General features: G+C 39.5%; 1 protein-coding gene across 4 annotated transcripts in view; it reads right to left on the reverse strand.

Annotated features, from left to right (window-relative positions):
- Positions 1 to 15233: 15233 nt before the first annotated feature.
- NFATC3 (nuclear factor of activated T cells 3) overlaps positions 15234 to 18567 on the reverse strand; it is a 59406-nt gene continuing 56072 nt past the window's right edge. For all 4 annotated transcript variants that reach the window (XM_085234618.1, XM_085234616.1, XM_085234617.1 and 1 more), the window contains one exon: positions 15234 to 17554. In XM_085234618.1, coding sequence (XP_085090744.1) covers positions 17430 to 17554 — 125 coding nt within the window. In that variant the 3' untranslated portion in view covers positions 15234 to 17429. The remainder of the gene's footprint in view (positions 17555 to 18567) is intronic.

Genomic DNA, 18567 nt, shown 5'->3' on the forward strand with positions numbered 1-18567 from the left:
GCAGCTCCTGTGCTTCTGGCTCAGGTGTTCTGTTCTGGAATCACTTCATCTGCAGAGCAAACTCTCACCCTATGATAAGTTTTGCTTGTTTATGTTAACGAAGATAGTTTCAATGAACGTTAGCTGGTGAAAATCTGTTCCTTATTTTTTGAAGTGCTCTTTGTATCTTTTTGGCCCATTAAAAATAAATCAGAACTCTTGCTGTTTAGCTGCTTGCATCTCATTCTGTAGAGATGTGCGTTTGGCAAAGTCCATGGTAATAAGTTTTGGGACTGATACAGCATCTCCTAGAAGTTGGTTGTACCTAATGGTGGAAAAGCCTAAAGCAGAAATCTCTCCTCATCTATATCGAGGTCTGCATAGCGACAGGAGCCTCGAGGTTTCTCAGCTGCATCGGCGGGTTTCAGCTGGGCGTTGTGATTTCGTTAAGCCGGCCCTTTGTTCGCTGCCTGAACTGAGCCATGCTGCCGCTAGGGGGCGCTCTCCAACCGGCTGTGCGAGCGGCGCGCGTGACGTGCGAGCGAATCGATAGCGGCTGCAGCGGGAGCTGCGTGCAAATGGCGATGTGCCACCCGTGTCTGCTGCTCGTACAGTCCGAGGTCATTAAGTTCACAAAAAAAAAAAAAAGACTTTTTTTTTTTAGTTTGTACCTGTTTTTTGTTGTTCTCAGTTTCTTAATTATTTTAAATGTTTTCTGCCTACAGTGGTTTGACAGAGGTGCTTAAAAATGTACAAAACTGCTCAACCAGAGGGAATAATTGCTGTGAACAGTCACTATTCATAAATTCTCTTTGCTGAGGATCTTGTGCATGCTAATCACTCAGAGGACAGTATGTACATCATGTAGAAAAGTCACAGAATCACAGAATGGTTTGGGTTGGAAGGGACCTCAAGGATCATGAATCTCCAACCCCCTGCCACATGCAGGGCCACCAACCTCCACATTTAATAACAGACCAGGCTGCCCAGGGCCCCATCCAACCTGGCCTCGAACACCTCCAGGGATGGACGGGGCATCCACAGCCTCTCTGGGCAGCTGTTCCAGCACCTCACCGCTCTCGTAGTACAGAACTTTCCCCTGAGATCCAACCTAAGTCTTCCCTCCCTCGACTTAAAAACTATTTCCCCTTGTCCTGCTGTTATCTGCCCTTTCCAAGAGTTGACTCTCCTCCTGTTTATAGGCAATGGTGATGGTTATAAAAAACAGGACAGGTTTTTAGTGTTTCTCTCCTGCTTCCCATATCTTGAGACTTTTGCTTTTAATGGTCACTTGTCATTAGCACTAAATTTTCTGCTTGGCGGGGAGGAAAGTTAATGTGTTATTTTTGTATGCGTATCTTCACTTGAAGAACAACTTGGAACACTTCAAATGGATGTAAATGTAGCTTTTAGAAAATGTTTTTGTGTGTGTATGTGTAGAGCTTCAAAATCTTTACTCTGAGTGTTTTTAAAAGACAAGCACGTAAAAGTACGTGAGAACAAGATGAAGGGAGCAAGAGAACTTACCTTTCTTTGTTACATCAAAAGCTAGTGCTTAGGTCTTACTCTTCCTGACATTAATGCTTTTCCTAACATTTTCTGCACTACTTGCTGTTAGGGCTGTGTCTTCCTAAATCCATCTTTGTGCATGGCAGAGACACACAGACTGGCTGTGGGAGAACAGCATACGCAAGGTGTAACTGAACTGAGGGAAGAGGTGGGCTGGCTGCAGGTGCTTCCTGGTCTCCAGTCAGGGCATGAGGGGTGAAGTGAGGAAGGGACAGACTGGGTCTCATCTGAAGTCTAACATATTTTGCTGCAACTTAATCCAGTGAGTTCTTAAATGTGTTCTGAAGCGTGGGTCTTATTCTCCTTGGGCTTAGTGGGTCTGTCTTCTGTTTAATGAAACACATCCTTCTACCACCATAATTTTATAGTGAAAATCCACACAAATTACATTTAATATTAGTTGTAACAAAAGCATTAATTTTTAAATATCCATTTTGACAATTTTGCTTAGCTTTTTCTTAGTGATGTAATCTATGCTTGAGTATAAAGTTGCAAGATCACTTATAATGCTGTAATATTTACACTTACCACTTATAATTGTGTAGTATTTACATCTCAAATCCACCTAAAATGACTAATCAATTCATGGGCATCATATTGGTAATGCAACCTGAAAAGCAGGTTAGATGATGATCTGCAGACACATCCTGAGCAAGCAGTGAGTAGTTAGTTATACCTGGTCACAGTCCTCTGAATAATTGGCCGCTTCTCTTGCTTGTAAGAGGTGAAAAACTTATAGTAATGGCAGCTCCCATGTGTTCAAGGAAATGCAACTTCTGCTTATCTCTGAGCTTACTCTTTGTTCAGCTATAAGAGGTTGGTGAGTGAGAAATTACAGCATAGCAGTGTTTTCATGTGAGGGCTAGGTGCTGCTGATGGCATCACAGTGTCAGTATGCTAACAGTAAGGAGAAATTTGGGATGCAGTGACAACAATATTGAGGGTTTTCTTCCTGTTCTGGTTGCTGGCACCAGGAGATCTCGCAGCTGTTCTGTTTTTAAGTCTGGCAAGTCTGAGGAATGAGAATAATTGGAAGTTGCTACATTGCAACATCACCAAAGTGGACCTACAGCCTTTCAGTCACGGGGAAGTTCTGTTCTGTATGCTGTGTCTTTTGAAGCTCTATAATGACTAGACCAGTTTGACTAATGATACAGAGATTAACATCTGCCTTCTAAGGATTTAGAAAGTGCTGTGATTTTTTTTTTTTTTTTTTTTTTTCTTTTTTCTCCTGACCTGTTTTGAACAGGAAAAGCAGGTTAGGAATATGCTGAGGACGCTGTCTGCAGACTTAACAAATACTCTGGGTAGGATGGGATGTGGTGGAGGCCGAGGGCATTACTGCTAAGAGACTCCTTTTGGGATAACTCTGAAGCAGTGAAGGTGAGGAGAAAAATACAGTAAAGTTAATAGATTCAACTGACTATCTCTGAGCAGGTAGCTCTGGAACGGTTAGCACCACAGCCTCAGCAGCACTGTGTGTAGTTCAGTCAAGAAGCTGGACAGACAGGGATGTGGTTACAGGACAGAGGTGGTTCTGCTCATGTTGCTGCTCTCGTGAGCTGCAGTGACAAGTGATTATAAAATAATGGGCTCTAGATGTTTTGAGACAGTCCAGATAAACCAAGTTGGGGAAAGGTTGCTGGGAATATGATTATGATTTTTTGGTTGTGTGTCTGTCATTGAGCATAAAAGAAAGTTGAGACTTCAAATACAGAATGGGAAATTGTATTTGGAGTACAAAGAAAGGGCCAAGGAATCACTTTTCTTGTGCCAGCGCTGCAGTTTTCATAGCTGCATAACAAAGCTTATTTAGCAAGAGGTAACATGTAGTATTTGTATTGAGGTCACTGTAAAAGCACATAAGTTTGCTTGGGGTATAATTATGGAGCTGGTAAAGAACCAGACAGCCTTGGATCTAAGCAGAATTAAATTTATAACTGTGCCATTTGAGTTAGAAATCCTTTACAAAAGCTGTTACAATTAATGAGTAACTTTTGAATTCTATTTGGCAAGCTCAGTAGGTCTCAGCAGAAATTCTTCTTATTCCTGTCTGTTGTTACTAATTCCAGAAGTGCTGTCTCACATCAGCTATAGGTATAAAACTTGTGCAAAATACATGGCAAACATGGTTGCTGTTTAGCAGTCTGTGCCACTAAAACTCGAACTCTACGAACTCTTTGTGTAAGAGGACTTGCATTTTTCCCTGAATGCTCTAACCACTGCCTTCCCCCCACACACTTGAATGTTTTTCTCTATTGTTCAGAGTACCCAGGAAAAATAAGACTGTGGTTTATCATTCATTTTTGTTTTTTGCCCACATAAAACATAGGCTGTTTTTGAGCTCTATTAAAAACACTCAGTTCTCAGTCCTCAAAATCAACTGGTGAGCAATGATAGTGAAGAGATGAGCTTTTCAGTAACTTTCTTGACATAAGCAAGAAATGGTGCTTTGCAGATGTGTGTTGTTTAGTGAGCTCTGTGAGTGAGTAGCTGTGCTGTGCAGAAGAGTAACTGCTAAAGAGAATCAGCTTATCTGGAAGATGCAATGTTAGAATACCAGTTACTCATTCTTTTCTCAGATTCTGCTGGCATCCTTTAGGAATTACATAATGCTTCATACTTGCTACTCTTCAATCACTTCTATCAGATTTCATGGGTTCAGAAGGTGTCTCCCAGAAATGACAAATTAAATCTAAGATCTAGAACTTAGCATGTTTCATTCCTCACCAATGTTAAGGCTTGCAAATAGCTGACCATGAAGAATGTGGAAGACAGCCTGAACTGCTCCTGTCACTGAGGTAGCTTTTCAGTACGAAAAGGAGTAAACAGGTCATTGGTTTGTTTGTTTGGATATGAAAATTGAAGTGGCAACTTATACCAAGGATGCTATACTAAAACTGTTGTGAAGGGAAAGCTTTTGTCCTAGCTTTGATGCCTGTGCTCCTCAAACTGTGTTTGCAGAAGTTCTTTGTGGCGCAGCCCCAGGCTATGTTTCAGATACAAGGATCTTGCCTTTCTCTGACCTGTTCTTTGTATATCCTGCTTCTGTACAGTGGGCTCTTATAAACCTGCTTGCTATGCAGAGGTTACTATCATTAGCTGTTACAAGATTTTCTTCAACCTTTCTCCAGATGGATTACACAAGCAGGCTAGGCCAGCTTTCTGCTCAAAGCAAGAGGCATCATGGCCTGGGTTTCCTGTGATATTCCCCAAATCTAAGCTTCATTTGTAAAATGAGCTCAGCTTGTTTTTGTTTTAGAAGTTGGGTATGTTTGAAGCATCACATTTAGTTCAGAATTACCTTGGTTTACACGGTCATCAAGAGTTTTGTCACGCAGTATCACACTGAATATGATCCTGAATACAAACTTGTGTCTTTTTTTCCTCAATTTCTTGAGGTTTTTCCCCTGCATTAATTGCTCAGGCTTTCATTTACAGGCACACAGAACTATTTCTAAAATATGCTTTCTAGGCAAATGCAGTCAATTTCTGGCCAAATGTCAAACCACACACGTAATCTTTTGACTCATATGTATTAAAATATTGAAGATAATGTTCTCTTGATAATTCTTCATGATGGGAAAACGTTCCTCCTTTTCAAAAAATGCATTTGCATTTATCTTACTGTAGCATTGGCTGAAAGATTACTAATGTGGAGCTTTATAATTAATCCTTTCTGTGCTGTTGTAAGAGTGATCTAATGGACATTTCTGGGAGGACTGCTGATGGGAAGATATTTATAGAGTATCAAGGGATGTCTGACAAACTGAGGTACGTAGTTTGGCTTTTAGATATTTCTAACCAGCTCAGAGCAGAGATGGTGTCAGTGCTGGTGAGTACGCAGTTTGCTGCTGTGCAGTGTGAGCACACTCTGTGCCTACTGTTCCCAGCCCACCCACCATGTTCTGAGAAGAGCTCAGCTTTTCAGATGTTGTAAACACTGCTCCAGCTGTGTGAAACCAGTGGAGTGGCTACAGTAGTTGCTGGAGGGCCAACCGAGGCCAGCCTTAATTATGCAGACTTCAGAGAAAATAGTTTAAGCGCTCCCAACACTGAGCAAGCAAAGATTTCCTCTTAACCCCATGATTGCAGGAAATCCTGATCCGGAAGGACAAGGCTGTTTTTGTTTCTGTGTTTCTCTCTCAGAATGGCTTTTCTTCTTTAAAATCCTCACTGACTCCTCAGCTGTACCTGGCTGTGCCTCTGAATCCAGGCCCTGTAGTTTCTTGTTTCGCGTGGAGTAAATCTCCCTTATGAAGAAGCTCTGCAGTGTTGTGCTGTAGATGTTCTTTTGTCTCACTTTATGCATGTGGTAAATTTTGGGATGCCAGGGATCTGCTCTGAAAATTTTAATGCAGCCTTTCAGAAATGCACCTTCATGTGGTCCTTTCCCTGGTTGTGTTTTTTGTCCTATGAAAACATCTATTTGTGTAACGCAGCCTTTCAGGCAGTAGCTGTTCTGGTGGGAGATGGGGCAGTTTCTTGTGCCCGGTGTTTGAGGCACTTTTTTCCTGTGGTTTGGATGGTTCTGTGCTGATGGAGGAACAATACCAGGAACGTTGAATTGTTTGTGTATAAATTATTGATTAGTTTTAAATGAATGAAACTGACAAGAGAAGCACATGTTAGAAGTTTCTAGGGTTCATCAGTCACCATCTGTTACTGAAGTGAATGTGCTGATGGGATGTGAATAAGGCATTAGCTAAACCTGAGCACCTTTCAGTGACAGCAAAAAGAATTAGATCTGAAAAAGAAGACTGTAGATACAGAATAACAGCAACAGAGAGGAGTGAGATAATACAAACAGCTCTACCTGCAGGCAGGAGTCATTACTGTCACTGTAGATCTATGATACAGATAATGTAAGTGCTTGAATAGCCATGTTCTAGCCATGTTTGCTGCCTAATAGCTTGCTTGGTGGGTGCAGGGGGAGCTGGGCACTCGTGGCCAATGTATCATCTGGACATGTCTAATTCTGGTTCTTGAATTAGGGTTCATAACTGGAGGGTCTGTGTCTCTGGTCCTTTTCCTCTCCTAAATGGAATCTGATATGGATTGCTAGGTGGCATAAGGGAGAGAGGGGAAAAAAGTGATTATCTTTTCATTCAAGCCTTAAATTTCCTTGGGTTTTAGACTGACTTTAAATGCTGAATCTATCTGGAATGGGGAGAGAGATCCTTCATGAAGCTGTGAGCAGTTAAAAGTTTGAGTTACGGGAAAGATAGGTGATGGAACAACTCACGATGGATATGTGGCACGCTGACAAATACTGAGGCTGTTGAAGTGCACGTCATAACTGATAAGGCTCTAAAATGCTTTGTATACATGACCTGAAATGCCAACCAAATATCAAGTTCTTGGAATTGAGCATTACAGTACTTCAGAGATTTTATGTTATCTCTGTGGGATACAGTGAAAAATAGCCTGATGGAATTCAGATGATAATTGCTTGATGCTACTTAAGAGAACAATTTACCTTAGTGTTCTACACAATTCAGGTAATGATGTCACACCTACTTGAAACTTTCCTGTATTTCAGCTAGCTATGATATTTCATAATGTCTGACTTCCTATGGTTTTTATTAAATACTGCTTTCTGTCTTAGTGGTGGTTGTCTTCTGACAACCACTATGACTTGCATGATTTTTTTTTTTTTTTTGTATATATTTGAAAAAAATCGTAATGAAAAGTGATTTAAATTCAAAATTATAGGACAAACACTAAGATACAGCAGTACTGAAAATATGGCAAATCCTAAGACATCTCTGTCCATTTTACCAAAGTTTATTCAATATTCTGATGCTCTGCCATGTGAGCTTTGGTGTTCAAGTGTGTACCCAGTAACTGACTGCCCCCCATAGAGCCTCAGTATGACTGGTGGTTATTTTTGCTCTCTGGCCCAGATTGTTAGCTCTTCCCTGGGCAGCACTGACTGAATGGGAAGCATCTTCTTCTACATGCTTGGTTGAAACTAACAGAAATGGGGACCTATGTTACTCATTGAAGTGTTCTGAAGTCTCAGTTGACAGACAAAGCTTGTGCTAGGGCAAGGACTGTCTGGCAGCTATGTACAGGTTGCTTTAGTTATCCTGAGCTAAGCGTGATTTAGACTGTCAATATAGAGCTTAATAATAATGCTCAAAAGCAAAGCACTTTTTTTTTTTTTTTTTTTTTTTTTTTTTTTTTTTTTAAGCATAAGTATAGAAGCAAATAAATAAGCTCAGGTTTAGTCTACTATGGAAGTTAGCTCTTCTTTTGTGCACTGAGCAGCTTGGCTCCTTCCCCTTCTGGTAACAGCTGCTGAAGCTGAAGCCTTTCTTTTCTTCCTTTTTGATTGAGTACCTTTAGGTTTTATAGCCAATATTCTCTTTCAAGACTTTGGGGGTTTATATCAGTTAAATCTTTCTTGCTATCCCTCTGCTTCCACACACTGTGCTTTTCTTCAGGAGACAGTCTGACCATCCTGCTGGTTTGAATATGCCTCCACATATTAAGTATCAGTTCTTTTACTAAACCATTCCTTTTCTTCTCTGAAGTATTAAATTCTCTCCTCTTTCTCTGAAGAATAGCACAGAGCACAGTTTTACTGAGGCCTGGACTCAGTTTGTCTGCAGAGTGGAAAACAGTAAGCTACCATCTTACACAGCTCATTACTGGCTCTTGATAGAGACCAGACACTAGCCACCCCTTTGCAGTAGCAGATTTCCAACTTTTTCCTGTTTATATACTTCACAGCATTTTCTTATAAAAGCAAATCTCCACCAAACTACTTCGTTTTGTTTTGTTTAGCTCTATAATTAAGCATAGGTGATTACTGTATTAGCAGCAGCACCAGAAGTCCAGACTTCCCTTTGTTTCAGTTGGAGACAGCACATTTTGGTGATGTCATTTCACTAGTATCTTCTGGGAAAGGTTAAAAGGTTATTTTCTATCACTGTGTTTTTTTGGTTTTCTTTTGTTTTTCTTCAGGAAAAGGTAAAAGATAGTCCAGTCCTTGGTTAATTGGAAGTAGAAGCAGTAATGACTTAAATGCTTGGCGCAGAAGAGTGCTAAACAAACTGCAAACCTCCTGATCAGTTCAGTGCAGGCAGGCCAAAGCTCTTTTGTGTCCTCTCTACACGTGTGACTTTGTGTTCTGTTCTTGCTTATCTTATGTGGCAGGGGTCATACTTCATAAGAATGAAGTGACTCAAAGTATACAAAAGCTGAGAAATCATTCCAACTCCATGTGATCCTAGATTTACCTCTTGGCAAATAGAAGGCTGAAGCCCAGTGTGCTATAAACTTCTCACCTTATGCTCAATGTCTGTGCCTTGAGAAATCTCACAAAATGTGATTCAGACATGTGCTTCTTGAGCACTCACACCACCTTCCCTACACAAAAGGGACTTCAGTTAAATGTTGTGAGGTTCTGGAGGGAGAAAGGAGGAGAGCTGTATGTAACTGTAAACTTTTTTTCTTACTCCTGACTTTTCTTAGGGGTAATTAGAACACATGGCAAAAAGAGGGGATCTCTAAGTTGATTAAATGTTTTACCATCCTCTCCATACCCCATCTGCATTTTGTCTTTATTACCAAAAGAAAAAAGGCAACAGCAACAAAAATAATCAAAGAAGTCAGTATGCTTGGTTTTATCCATCCGAGTGCCAGCAACACCAAAGATCTGAAGGTCCTGCCTATTTTAAACAAAGGTGTTCAAGATGCACTTTTAGAGCAGCTCCACAAACAAGCTCTATGCACCTCAACAATGTGTTTCTTTTAACTGCACTTCTGAGCGTTCTTTGTGGCGCACAACCAGCAGTTTGATCTGATTGCTTGAGCCCATCTGCAGCAGATCCTTGATGTCTGCAAAATGGCATTCTGTGCTGAGTGAGGTTCTCATGTGGATTTTGGATGAAGGAAATAGTTGTGAAGTTACAATGTATCTTACAAGCTGAGTGGGAAGATGTGTAATCTCCTTTTTCATTTTCACTTCTTTGTTTATGAAAGACTTAGTCCCTGTTTAAATATTTAATGTTATCCAGTATTGTACTGTATTTAGACTGTGGTCCTCCAACCAAAAGCAATCTTTTTGTTGCTAACGATAGAATTCCATTTAATCGAACTAGCCTGAAAGCTATTTGAACTGCTAAGGCTTCATGTACTGTTTAGAGAGGGGAAAAAATATATAGTGCAATACATTGCAAGTCATACATAACAATGGAGGCACAGGGAGGTGTCAAAAAGACGGGGGGGATCAAAAAGAAAGGGTAAAAATGACACAAAAATTGAACAATAAATACTAGAACATGTTATGCTTGGCCAGTGATACATTTAACTCTTGCTTATCTAAGGGATATTTTGTACAACTTAAATATCTAGAAAGAATCACAAAGATTTGTGAAGGGTTCTTCTGTTCTCTGATGAAAGGCAGAAGTTGAGGTTACCTTTTGTAGCAGTGGAAGACTGCAATTGAAGACAGACCTCAGTAACCAAAATCTTTTTTGTATGTGTGCTCTGTGTTCTTTCTAGCCAAGGAAACGTCATTGGTCTCCAGTATCGTTTTAGCAGCTGGATTATTTCCAAAGGGATTAGGCTCAGTCAGTCAGATTTTAGAGTCCCAGTGAAACCGTGCTCCCAGCCACCAAGTGCACGTCTGTCTCCAAACCACCATGTCATTCAGCCCGGTTCTTGGCTGGTGTTAGATCGTTCATTACCTTCATTGTTTGTGCAACTTTTCTATTATAACCGCTGTCAGTGGTGAAGTCAGATGGCAATGATGACGTTCTTGGCATAACTTTCCCCTCCTCTCCCTCATGCTTAGAAAAAAATATCCCATAATAGCACTTAATTCAGTTTCAGAGTTGCCTTATTTGTCCTATTGGTTTGATGACTCACACTCCTCATCCAGCTACTGTGACGCAGCCAAGCAAATGGCACAGGGTGAGCAACCAGCATGCCAGAGACGCTGCCGTAAAGCATGTTGAAAACATGTTGAAATAATGGCAGTAAACTGGAAATCTGCAGATCTGCTGTGAGCTAAAATTGCTTCAGATTTGTAAATGGTTGTGCCCTTATAATACTTTTTTTTGTTTTTTTTTTTTTAATGTCGAACTCTTGAATCACAGGAAAGCAGAGTTCTGGAGCAGGCTGCACAGTGGCTTTGAGGGCACTTATTCTAGTGTCAAAAGACAGGAAAAATCTGTTCTTATGTGTCATACTTACAGAATTTCCTACTTGAAGTGACATACTTCTAAAAGTAGTGTGAGAAATACTTGGCTGCTGAATGCACCTAAGGGCTGATAGAACATAAATGAACAGATCGTCTTAGTGCAGGTCACTCAATTGACAGGACTTTCAAGAGTACATTGTTCCTTTTTCCATCCTGCTTATTTCAGGTGATACCTGAATACACAACCCCACATGTCCATACCCTATTTCCTTGATTATCTGAGTCCTCTTTAGGTGCAGAATTGCAGTCTATCTTTCTAAAGTTGTGATGCTGACCAAATCCACAGAAGAGGACAAGCTGGTAGTAGCTTTTTTCATGTTAGAGGTACTGTGGGTAGGAAGGAGTCTTGAGATGAGTGTGATGGTGGAACTGCCTTGATAATGGAAACAAAACTGGAATTATGGTGAAAAACGCCCTACAGCAAATGGCACCTAGGGTACAAATACTCATTGTTAGTTAGATGTAATAGAAACCAATGTCAGAAAATAACCTGCTGGCACTCAATTTCCTGATACAAAGGGCCAAGACCTCTCTGATCAGAACTGCTCATTTTCAAACCATCTTGCCTATACCCTTTCCAAGCCCTTTAGCTCATGCTCCCCACCCTCTTACCAAGTGAATCAGTCTGTCCAGCCTTCACAAATTTCCCTGCTGTGCATCTTTTTGATGTTATCCTATTGATTTCCTTTTACCTTCATGGATATTGCAGCTCTCACATCCAGAAATGGTTAGCATCAATACGTTTTTATTTGCTGCATCACAATGAGTATTTCTGTAAGATGAGTGTAATGTCAGGAGCATCTTTTGAAATAAATGTCCAAGGCCTGTAGCCTCAGGCTGCAATTTGCTGATTTAAAAAAGATTTGCCTGTGTTACGAAAGCAACATTTAAGAAGATCAGACTGGTTAATTAATGATCTTGCCCCAAAACATTGCCTTAAAAAAAAAAAAAAAAAAAAAAAAAAAACAATTACTGTAAGATTATATTTTGTTGTTGTTCTTCCTTTATTTGCCCACCCCAAATTCTGTCTCTTAAATGCTTGTTTTGTGATTGCCATATATAAAGGAGGCAATACTTTCAGAGCAACCCATTATTTTGGCCCACAATGTCAGAGGCAGATGTTTGTGGTACTGCAGTACAGGTTGAGCCTTCCTGCCAATATTCCATTACATGCTGCTGTGTGACAGATGGCAGCAGAGGGGCACTCTGACAAAATAGTGTCTGATGTGAAAGTGCATACGGAGCAAAAGTGCAGAACTGAATTTCTCCAAGTAGGGGAAATTGCACCCACTGACATTCATCAATTGCTGAACATTTATGCAGACCAAGCAGAGGATGTGAGCACAGCTGCACAGTGACAGTGAGTCACCTCTGCTGGTGTAGGATCTTATGATTGCAGCATGCAGGCTCTTGTTCTCTGCTGGCAACAATGCACAGCTAGTAGTGGTGACTAAGTTGAGAAACAGAGAACTTGCTCAATCAAGTAGCTTTATTGTGCTCTTTGTTATCTGCTGTGGAAATAAACAGGAGGCATTAATTTCAGAGCAACCTATGTATATGCAAGTGAGTTCTGAGAGATGTTCTAAGAGAGAGTTTATGGAGAAAGGCCTCTCCTTTTGCAATGATTTAAGTGGTCTGGACTAAATTAACCTAAGTCAGACAACAACGGAAGAAAGACATAGTTCACTTAAATAAGATTTTGCCTTTTTTTTTTTTTTTTTTTTTTTTTTTTTTTTTTTTTTTTTTGGTATAAAGCTTCTGTTGTACTGCTCCTTCAGGATACATCTTCAGGGAGTGCTTGAAAAGATCAGTAGTTAACATGGTACAGGCAGCTTGGTGTGGCTTCTGGTTAAGCCTTCCTATATGCTATGCATTTTCTTGTAATAAGAAAAATTCTGATTTCAACCCTCACCTAACTCATTACAGTGGAGTTAAACACCACTGCATGCTTGAGTGTGAATTGGGCAGGGAGAGACAGCAGAGATGGGGTCAGAAGCCTGGAAACAAGTAGACAAGCAGATCAAACATGCTGTGGAATGCTGTAAAGGAAACAGTAGCTACATTAAAATAACTGAGATTTCTGCCACCACTTCATCTTGTGTTTGGGTCCCAAACATTCTGATTGTTCTTCTAAAAGGACTGACCTTAACAGGGCGCTGCTTCTCTCTGCTAACAAGATATGACAAAGTAATGTTTTGCAAATTATTAGTGATGTTTTCACGACACCTGGAATAATGTCCCACTACCTGTGCTCTGAAATACAGCTGATACGGTGTCAACACGAACACTCCAGGTTAGCCATGCTTGGTTTTACATGCCCTGGCTTGAATGCATTTCCTATCATCTTTCAGACGCTATCAATCATAGTGAATCAGCCTTCAGCTTATTAGCATCTGAAAGAAGATTTGAGCTGGCAGGGAAGTATATACAATCAATCCATGGGTTACTGCTAGTGTTGGTAAATGCTAATTATATGCTGAGTGATCATACTAAAACCATGTGGAGCAGCTTTCAAAAACCATGTCCTATATTTAGTAATATAGAGAATAACTCTGCCTTCAGCAACTGACACAGTGGCCACCACTCTGTTATACTTGCAGATTAAAATCCATTGGCAAACATGAGCAGTTAGGATGTGCACTGTAAATAAGAGGCTGATCCTACAGCGCTCTGTGTTCTCACTGTGCCATGTGAGCAATGCCTGCGTGACCTCCATTCCTCATCTCTCCTGAGCAGGTGTGCATTGTAACCAAAGGCCATAGCTTTTGCTTCAGAGTTGGAACTGGAACACTTGCGTATTTCAGTACAATTAGGTACACAAGTGGGATTTCACAGATGAATATGAGACCATGCAGCCAAATTGCAAGGGATACTAATTAACTAAATCTTTTCAGTGGCACTAATATCACTGAGGTGGGATGTAGTTTTTAAGGCATTCCTATCAGTACTGCTTTATTTAGCCAACCTTTGATTAAAATAAAATATATAAAATAAGACAGTCTGTAGGAATTTTACATCTATTTCTGAAACAATTTATCACACCTGTGATTACCCCCTTTTTTCAAGAATGAAGATTTTATGATCATTTTATGATGCCTCAACAGCCGGAGTAATTTCTGAAAATAATCTTACATCAGCAGAGTGGAAGCCGCCAACTTTGCAAATAGGAAGTCACTAGTTATTGTGGAAACTGTTTCTGTCAGGGCTGCTGGTCACTTGCTGAATATGTATAGGTTTGCTGCTGCTGGGCCTAAGCCACATGCACTGGTTCAAAATCACCACTCTTCACAGGGAAGTACAAAATGTTCTTCACTTCATCTGTCGTGTCTAAGCACAACGTTACCACTGCAGTGCAAGTAGGGAGTTCTCCCCACTCTGCAGTCAGGGCTGCATTCTGAATAAATGACACCACATTTGCATTCTTTTATTTATTTCAACACTATGATTTAGGAGCCTAAATGCAAGTTCTTCCCTTTTATTTCAGCAAGTAGCACTGCAATCATAACTTACAAAAATGTTTAAAATACAAAATGTACATGAAATTACAATACAAGGCTCTGTAAACATCTAGAACTTAATCTTTATTGTCCCATATTTTTAAATATAAAACTTCAATTTGAATGATTTCCGAACCTCAAGGAATGACATCCATTCTGAGTATCAAAAATAGAGTTTCAAAGCTCTGTTTGTATCAGGACAAAACAGTCATGTTCTTTTCATTCTTTGGTTTAAAAAGGATGGCAGTTCCACTGACAAGCTGAAAGTTTCACTACAGAAACAGAGACGGCTAGTTTATGGTAATTCCAAACATAAAACTCCCTGCCCCTTTGATTAAAATTTTTTTTTTTTTTTTTAACGTTGATCTCTTTTGGCCCTTCTTATAGAAAAGGTACCTCATCTTTAAGGCTTTCCTTCAGGATAATCTAAATTAGAAGTTTTGAAAGAGGACTCAGGAAGGAGAAAAGACTTAAGGGCAAGAAAGTGGATGCCAACAAAACATCAATAGTTGCCAGGTTCTGCTGTTTAATTAAATTTGCATAGTCCAATAGAGATTGTGTGCTTTTTATATCACTAAAATTATACAAGATAAACAGTCTTTACCTACGTTATCACACAAGCTAAAATAAAATTAAGACCCTTGTATTGAAGCTTTTACAAGGCAAATACAAAACTGCTTTAGTATCCAAAGCTATATATATATTTTTTTCATTTCATTTTTAAATAGGAAAGCATCTATGTCTACAGGCATCAAGGTATTTAAAGGCATCAGAAAATTTAGTGCATAGCAACTCTGTATTGTATGGGCTCCTATATTTTAGGTACAGTATGAATTCCAGCTACTTACTTGGAGAACTTGCAAGGAGAATCTGTACCAGTAGGATAAAGGAGTATAAATCCCATACAGTATGAAAAGCTTTTAAGTTAGAATTTTACTACAAACAATGCTTAATGCAAAAGACCCAATAAATGATTGAAAATTGGAACATGCCTTGCCACCAGCACACAGTCTGAAGACAATTGCATAGCTTACCGTGGGGGTTTTTTGGTGTCTTTTTAATGTCAAAAACATAAGTAGATGTACTTCTGAGCATGTCACCCTTATCTATGATCACAAATGAGTAGAGGACAGAGTAAAGCACCATCACTAAGGGACAAGTGTAATATCACACCTTTCAGGTTACAGCCCTGCCAATCTTTTACTTCAGTTCTTAAGAGTTGCATCACTGAACAGTACGTTCACTAGGAGGATGCTTAGATTCCCAACATACATGCCATGCCCCCGCATTCAGCTGTTTGAAGCAACTATGAAACACCACCATAGTAGCTTTAGGCTGGACTCTAAAAGGGGGGAACTGACAAGAGTTACAGCTTCACCTCCTTAGTGTGTGGTCTTGTAAAAAGGTACATGATTCAGCTATTAATAAGATGTGATTATAGCTACTTTAATGCTAGAACTTGCATGCTGACTTAAATCTAGATGTAATGCTTTGCCTGCAAAAGGCTGAATGAAGTCTTCTCTCTAGATTTTCAGCAAAATGCAACACTGGGAATCTGAATTTACTCTTATGGATATGGATGTTACAGTTTGGTAATAGGGCTGACTTAAAGACTTGAAATTTACTGTAATTTTTTAAGAGCCTACGATAATCTAGAGAACAGAGATGCATGCATCCTCCACGTGTGATGAGCTGATAAAATGTCCACTGAGCATCTGAGATTCAGTATATTTCTCATCTTATTTGGCTGTGATTGTTGTACCCTGTATTTTCCATATCAGAAAGCTTTGTAAACGACCATTTCTTGAGGGGGAGGGAACATTTGTGGCCTAAGCAGGCAGTTTCAGATCCTCTCCTAGGTTCCTAATCATAGAGGCCCGAGATTTTTAGTAACTATGTAAACAGATTGTTTCAGGTGTATCAGATAATGTAGGTGAGGGAAACATATCCTTTGAGTGCAGCACCGTTTACTGCTGCCATGAGTCTGGTGCATTTCTTTGGTAGCTTATGCTTTACACATCTACAATTCAATACGGGCAAGTTATGCTACTTACTCACTAGCTCACAATAAATTACTTTTTTGCAGACTGAGTTTATAAACAGTTTAAGGAGCTGTATTATCTCCTTAGGACTTCAAAGTGGCATGGTGAGGCATACAGCACATAAAAGATACAGGTGTGGTCAAAGGATTTATTGCATGGAAAACTTGAATGCCACTGAACTGGTGACTTGAAAAACATATTCTGCAGGGTTACCAGGAACACTTGGATCCTCAGCAAATATTAAAATTTCTCCTGTTATCTAACATGGCTTTGATGTTGCTGTTCTTTAATCTAAAATCCTACTTCTCAAATTTAATTACAAATGTAACTTTCTAAGAAAAACCTATTTCAAGGAGCCTGTGCTAATAAAGTACAGGAAAATTATCCACAAAGTTATAAAAGTTAAATTTTGGAATGTCATTTCTATCCCAACACTTTCATGATGGAATGGTCTTTTTGCAGCCTATCAAGTAACATTTTCAGTTTATAAACAAGTGCAGATCTACATTTGGCTTTGCTTCCTATGATTCTAAGAAAGAAAACACTACAGTATTTGTATACACAATGGCTTCCATGGCATTGGCTTCAGATGACAGGTATGATCTGCCACTGGAAGATCATAATAAAAATAAAATGAAACAATATAAGCTTAAAGGCTTTCCAAAACGACCAAAAGGTGTTAACAAATCATCAGTTACCAACTACGCTATCTCTAAGGGAAAGCAGCACACTGAAGATGTGTATTAAATCTTTTTCCACATTCAGTTCTGTGAATATTGTAAGAGCAAACTAACATCTCCACACATTTGAAGCACTTATAATATAAAAGTATTCTATTTCAATGCAAAAAGCAAAGCTTATTTGTATCTTCAAAACAGTTAAAAGTATCTGGCGTAGATTGTGTGTCCATTTTAAGAAGTCTCTTTACAGCATCCGATGAACTATAATTATAAATGCTCTGTCTCTACATCAAAAATGTAACCCACTAAAAGGGCTTTGCAAGGATCCACTGTTCCAGTTCATAAAGGCCACAGAGTTGGAAGCACAGGAAGTCTAAAGAGGAAGAGGACGAAGAGTATTCAGAGAGACTGTGAAGTTTTCATGTATGTTTAGCTGTAAGCTTATCTGTTACTGGATTCCATCAGATATTCTTGTCTCCAAAGATCCAGGGCACGTACATGGAGACTGGGTGGCCACTGTTGTTCCGTGTGACACTGAGATCTGTGACATATCTCTTCCTATGATCTCATTTACTAAAAAAAGAAAAGAAAAAAGGCTGTTTTTATGCTTTTCAAAACACAACCCATCTCTTTTAAAAAGGAGTACTGCAGTGTTAAGCAGTGATGCAGTAAGTTAATAGGATGAATTAGGACACTGACTTCAGTTAAACAGGAATGTAATCCATGTCATAGCAGCTCTATAACACTTGCAGAAAACAAGCAAATGCATATTCATGAAAACCAGGTCAATAAAAGGCACAGTACAGGTCAGTTTAATACAGGTTTCTTAGAACTTTGTGTTCAGGAGAGTTACAGGCACAATCACCAACCCCAGGCTCTCTAAAGCTACTTACAGAACTTCCTCAGAACTTGGATGCTGTTAATGTGTTATTATTTTTAAACTACATACTTATTTAATTGGCCAGTTTTCTGAATGTTTATGTTTCTAATGCTGCAGTAACAAAAATGGTCAGTTTTTCTACAGTGAAGGATTAATACTGATTAATACTGACTGGCGTGTCAACTCAGTTTGGGTGTCACAACAGGTGTAGAATCTCTCACTCTGCAAGACATAGAATACACCAAATTATAGTAATATTTGGAGTGCCTCTGCTATGAATTTGTTTGGATCTTCTGTAAGCATACATACAATACAATCCTTTTGTTGAGTAATGACCATTCCTAGGGTCAGAGGACATGATTTTTGTACCTAGAAGTATTATGCTCCATCAGTTTCTGTCAGGGCACTTGCTGGCTTGCTCTAAGAGGCCCCAACAGCTATTATTTACTGCATGCTGCTGAACAGGATGTGTTGCACAAATCAAATACTGCAAATATTCAGCTAATAATGTTCAGTTAAAATGTTGATGAGTGGTACAACAACAAGCAACGTAGCTAAATCCTTATCTTTTGAAATTATTAGACTTCAAGTTACTTCAGGTTTCAGTGTATCTGATATGCAGTATGTATGTATATATACAGTAGGCAGCATCAGCACAAAGTGGTCTATACTGTTAAAACAGCTTGTAGCTCCCACAGTGTTTACA

The sequence above is a fragment of the Meleagris gallopavo genome, chromosome 13 (assembly GCF_905368555.1).
Source record: "Meleagris gallopavo chromosome 13, MGAL_WU_HG_1.1, whole genome shotgun sequence".
Classification (NCBI taxonomy): domain Eukaryota; kingdom Metazoa; phylum Chordata; class Aves; order Galliformes; family Phasianidae; genus Meleagris; species Meleagris gallopavo.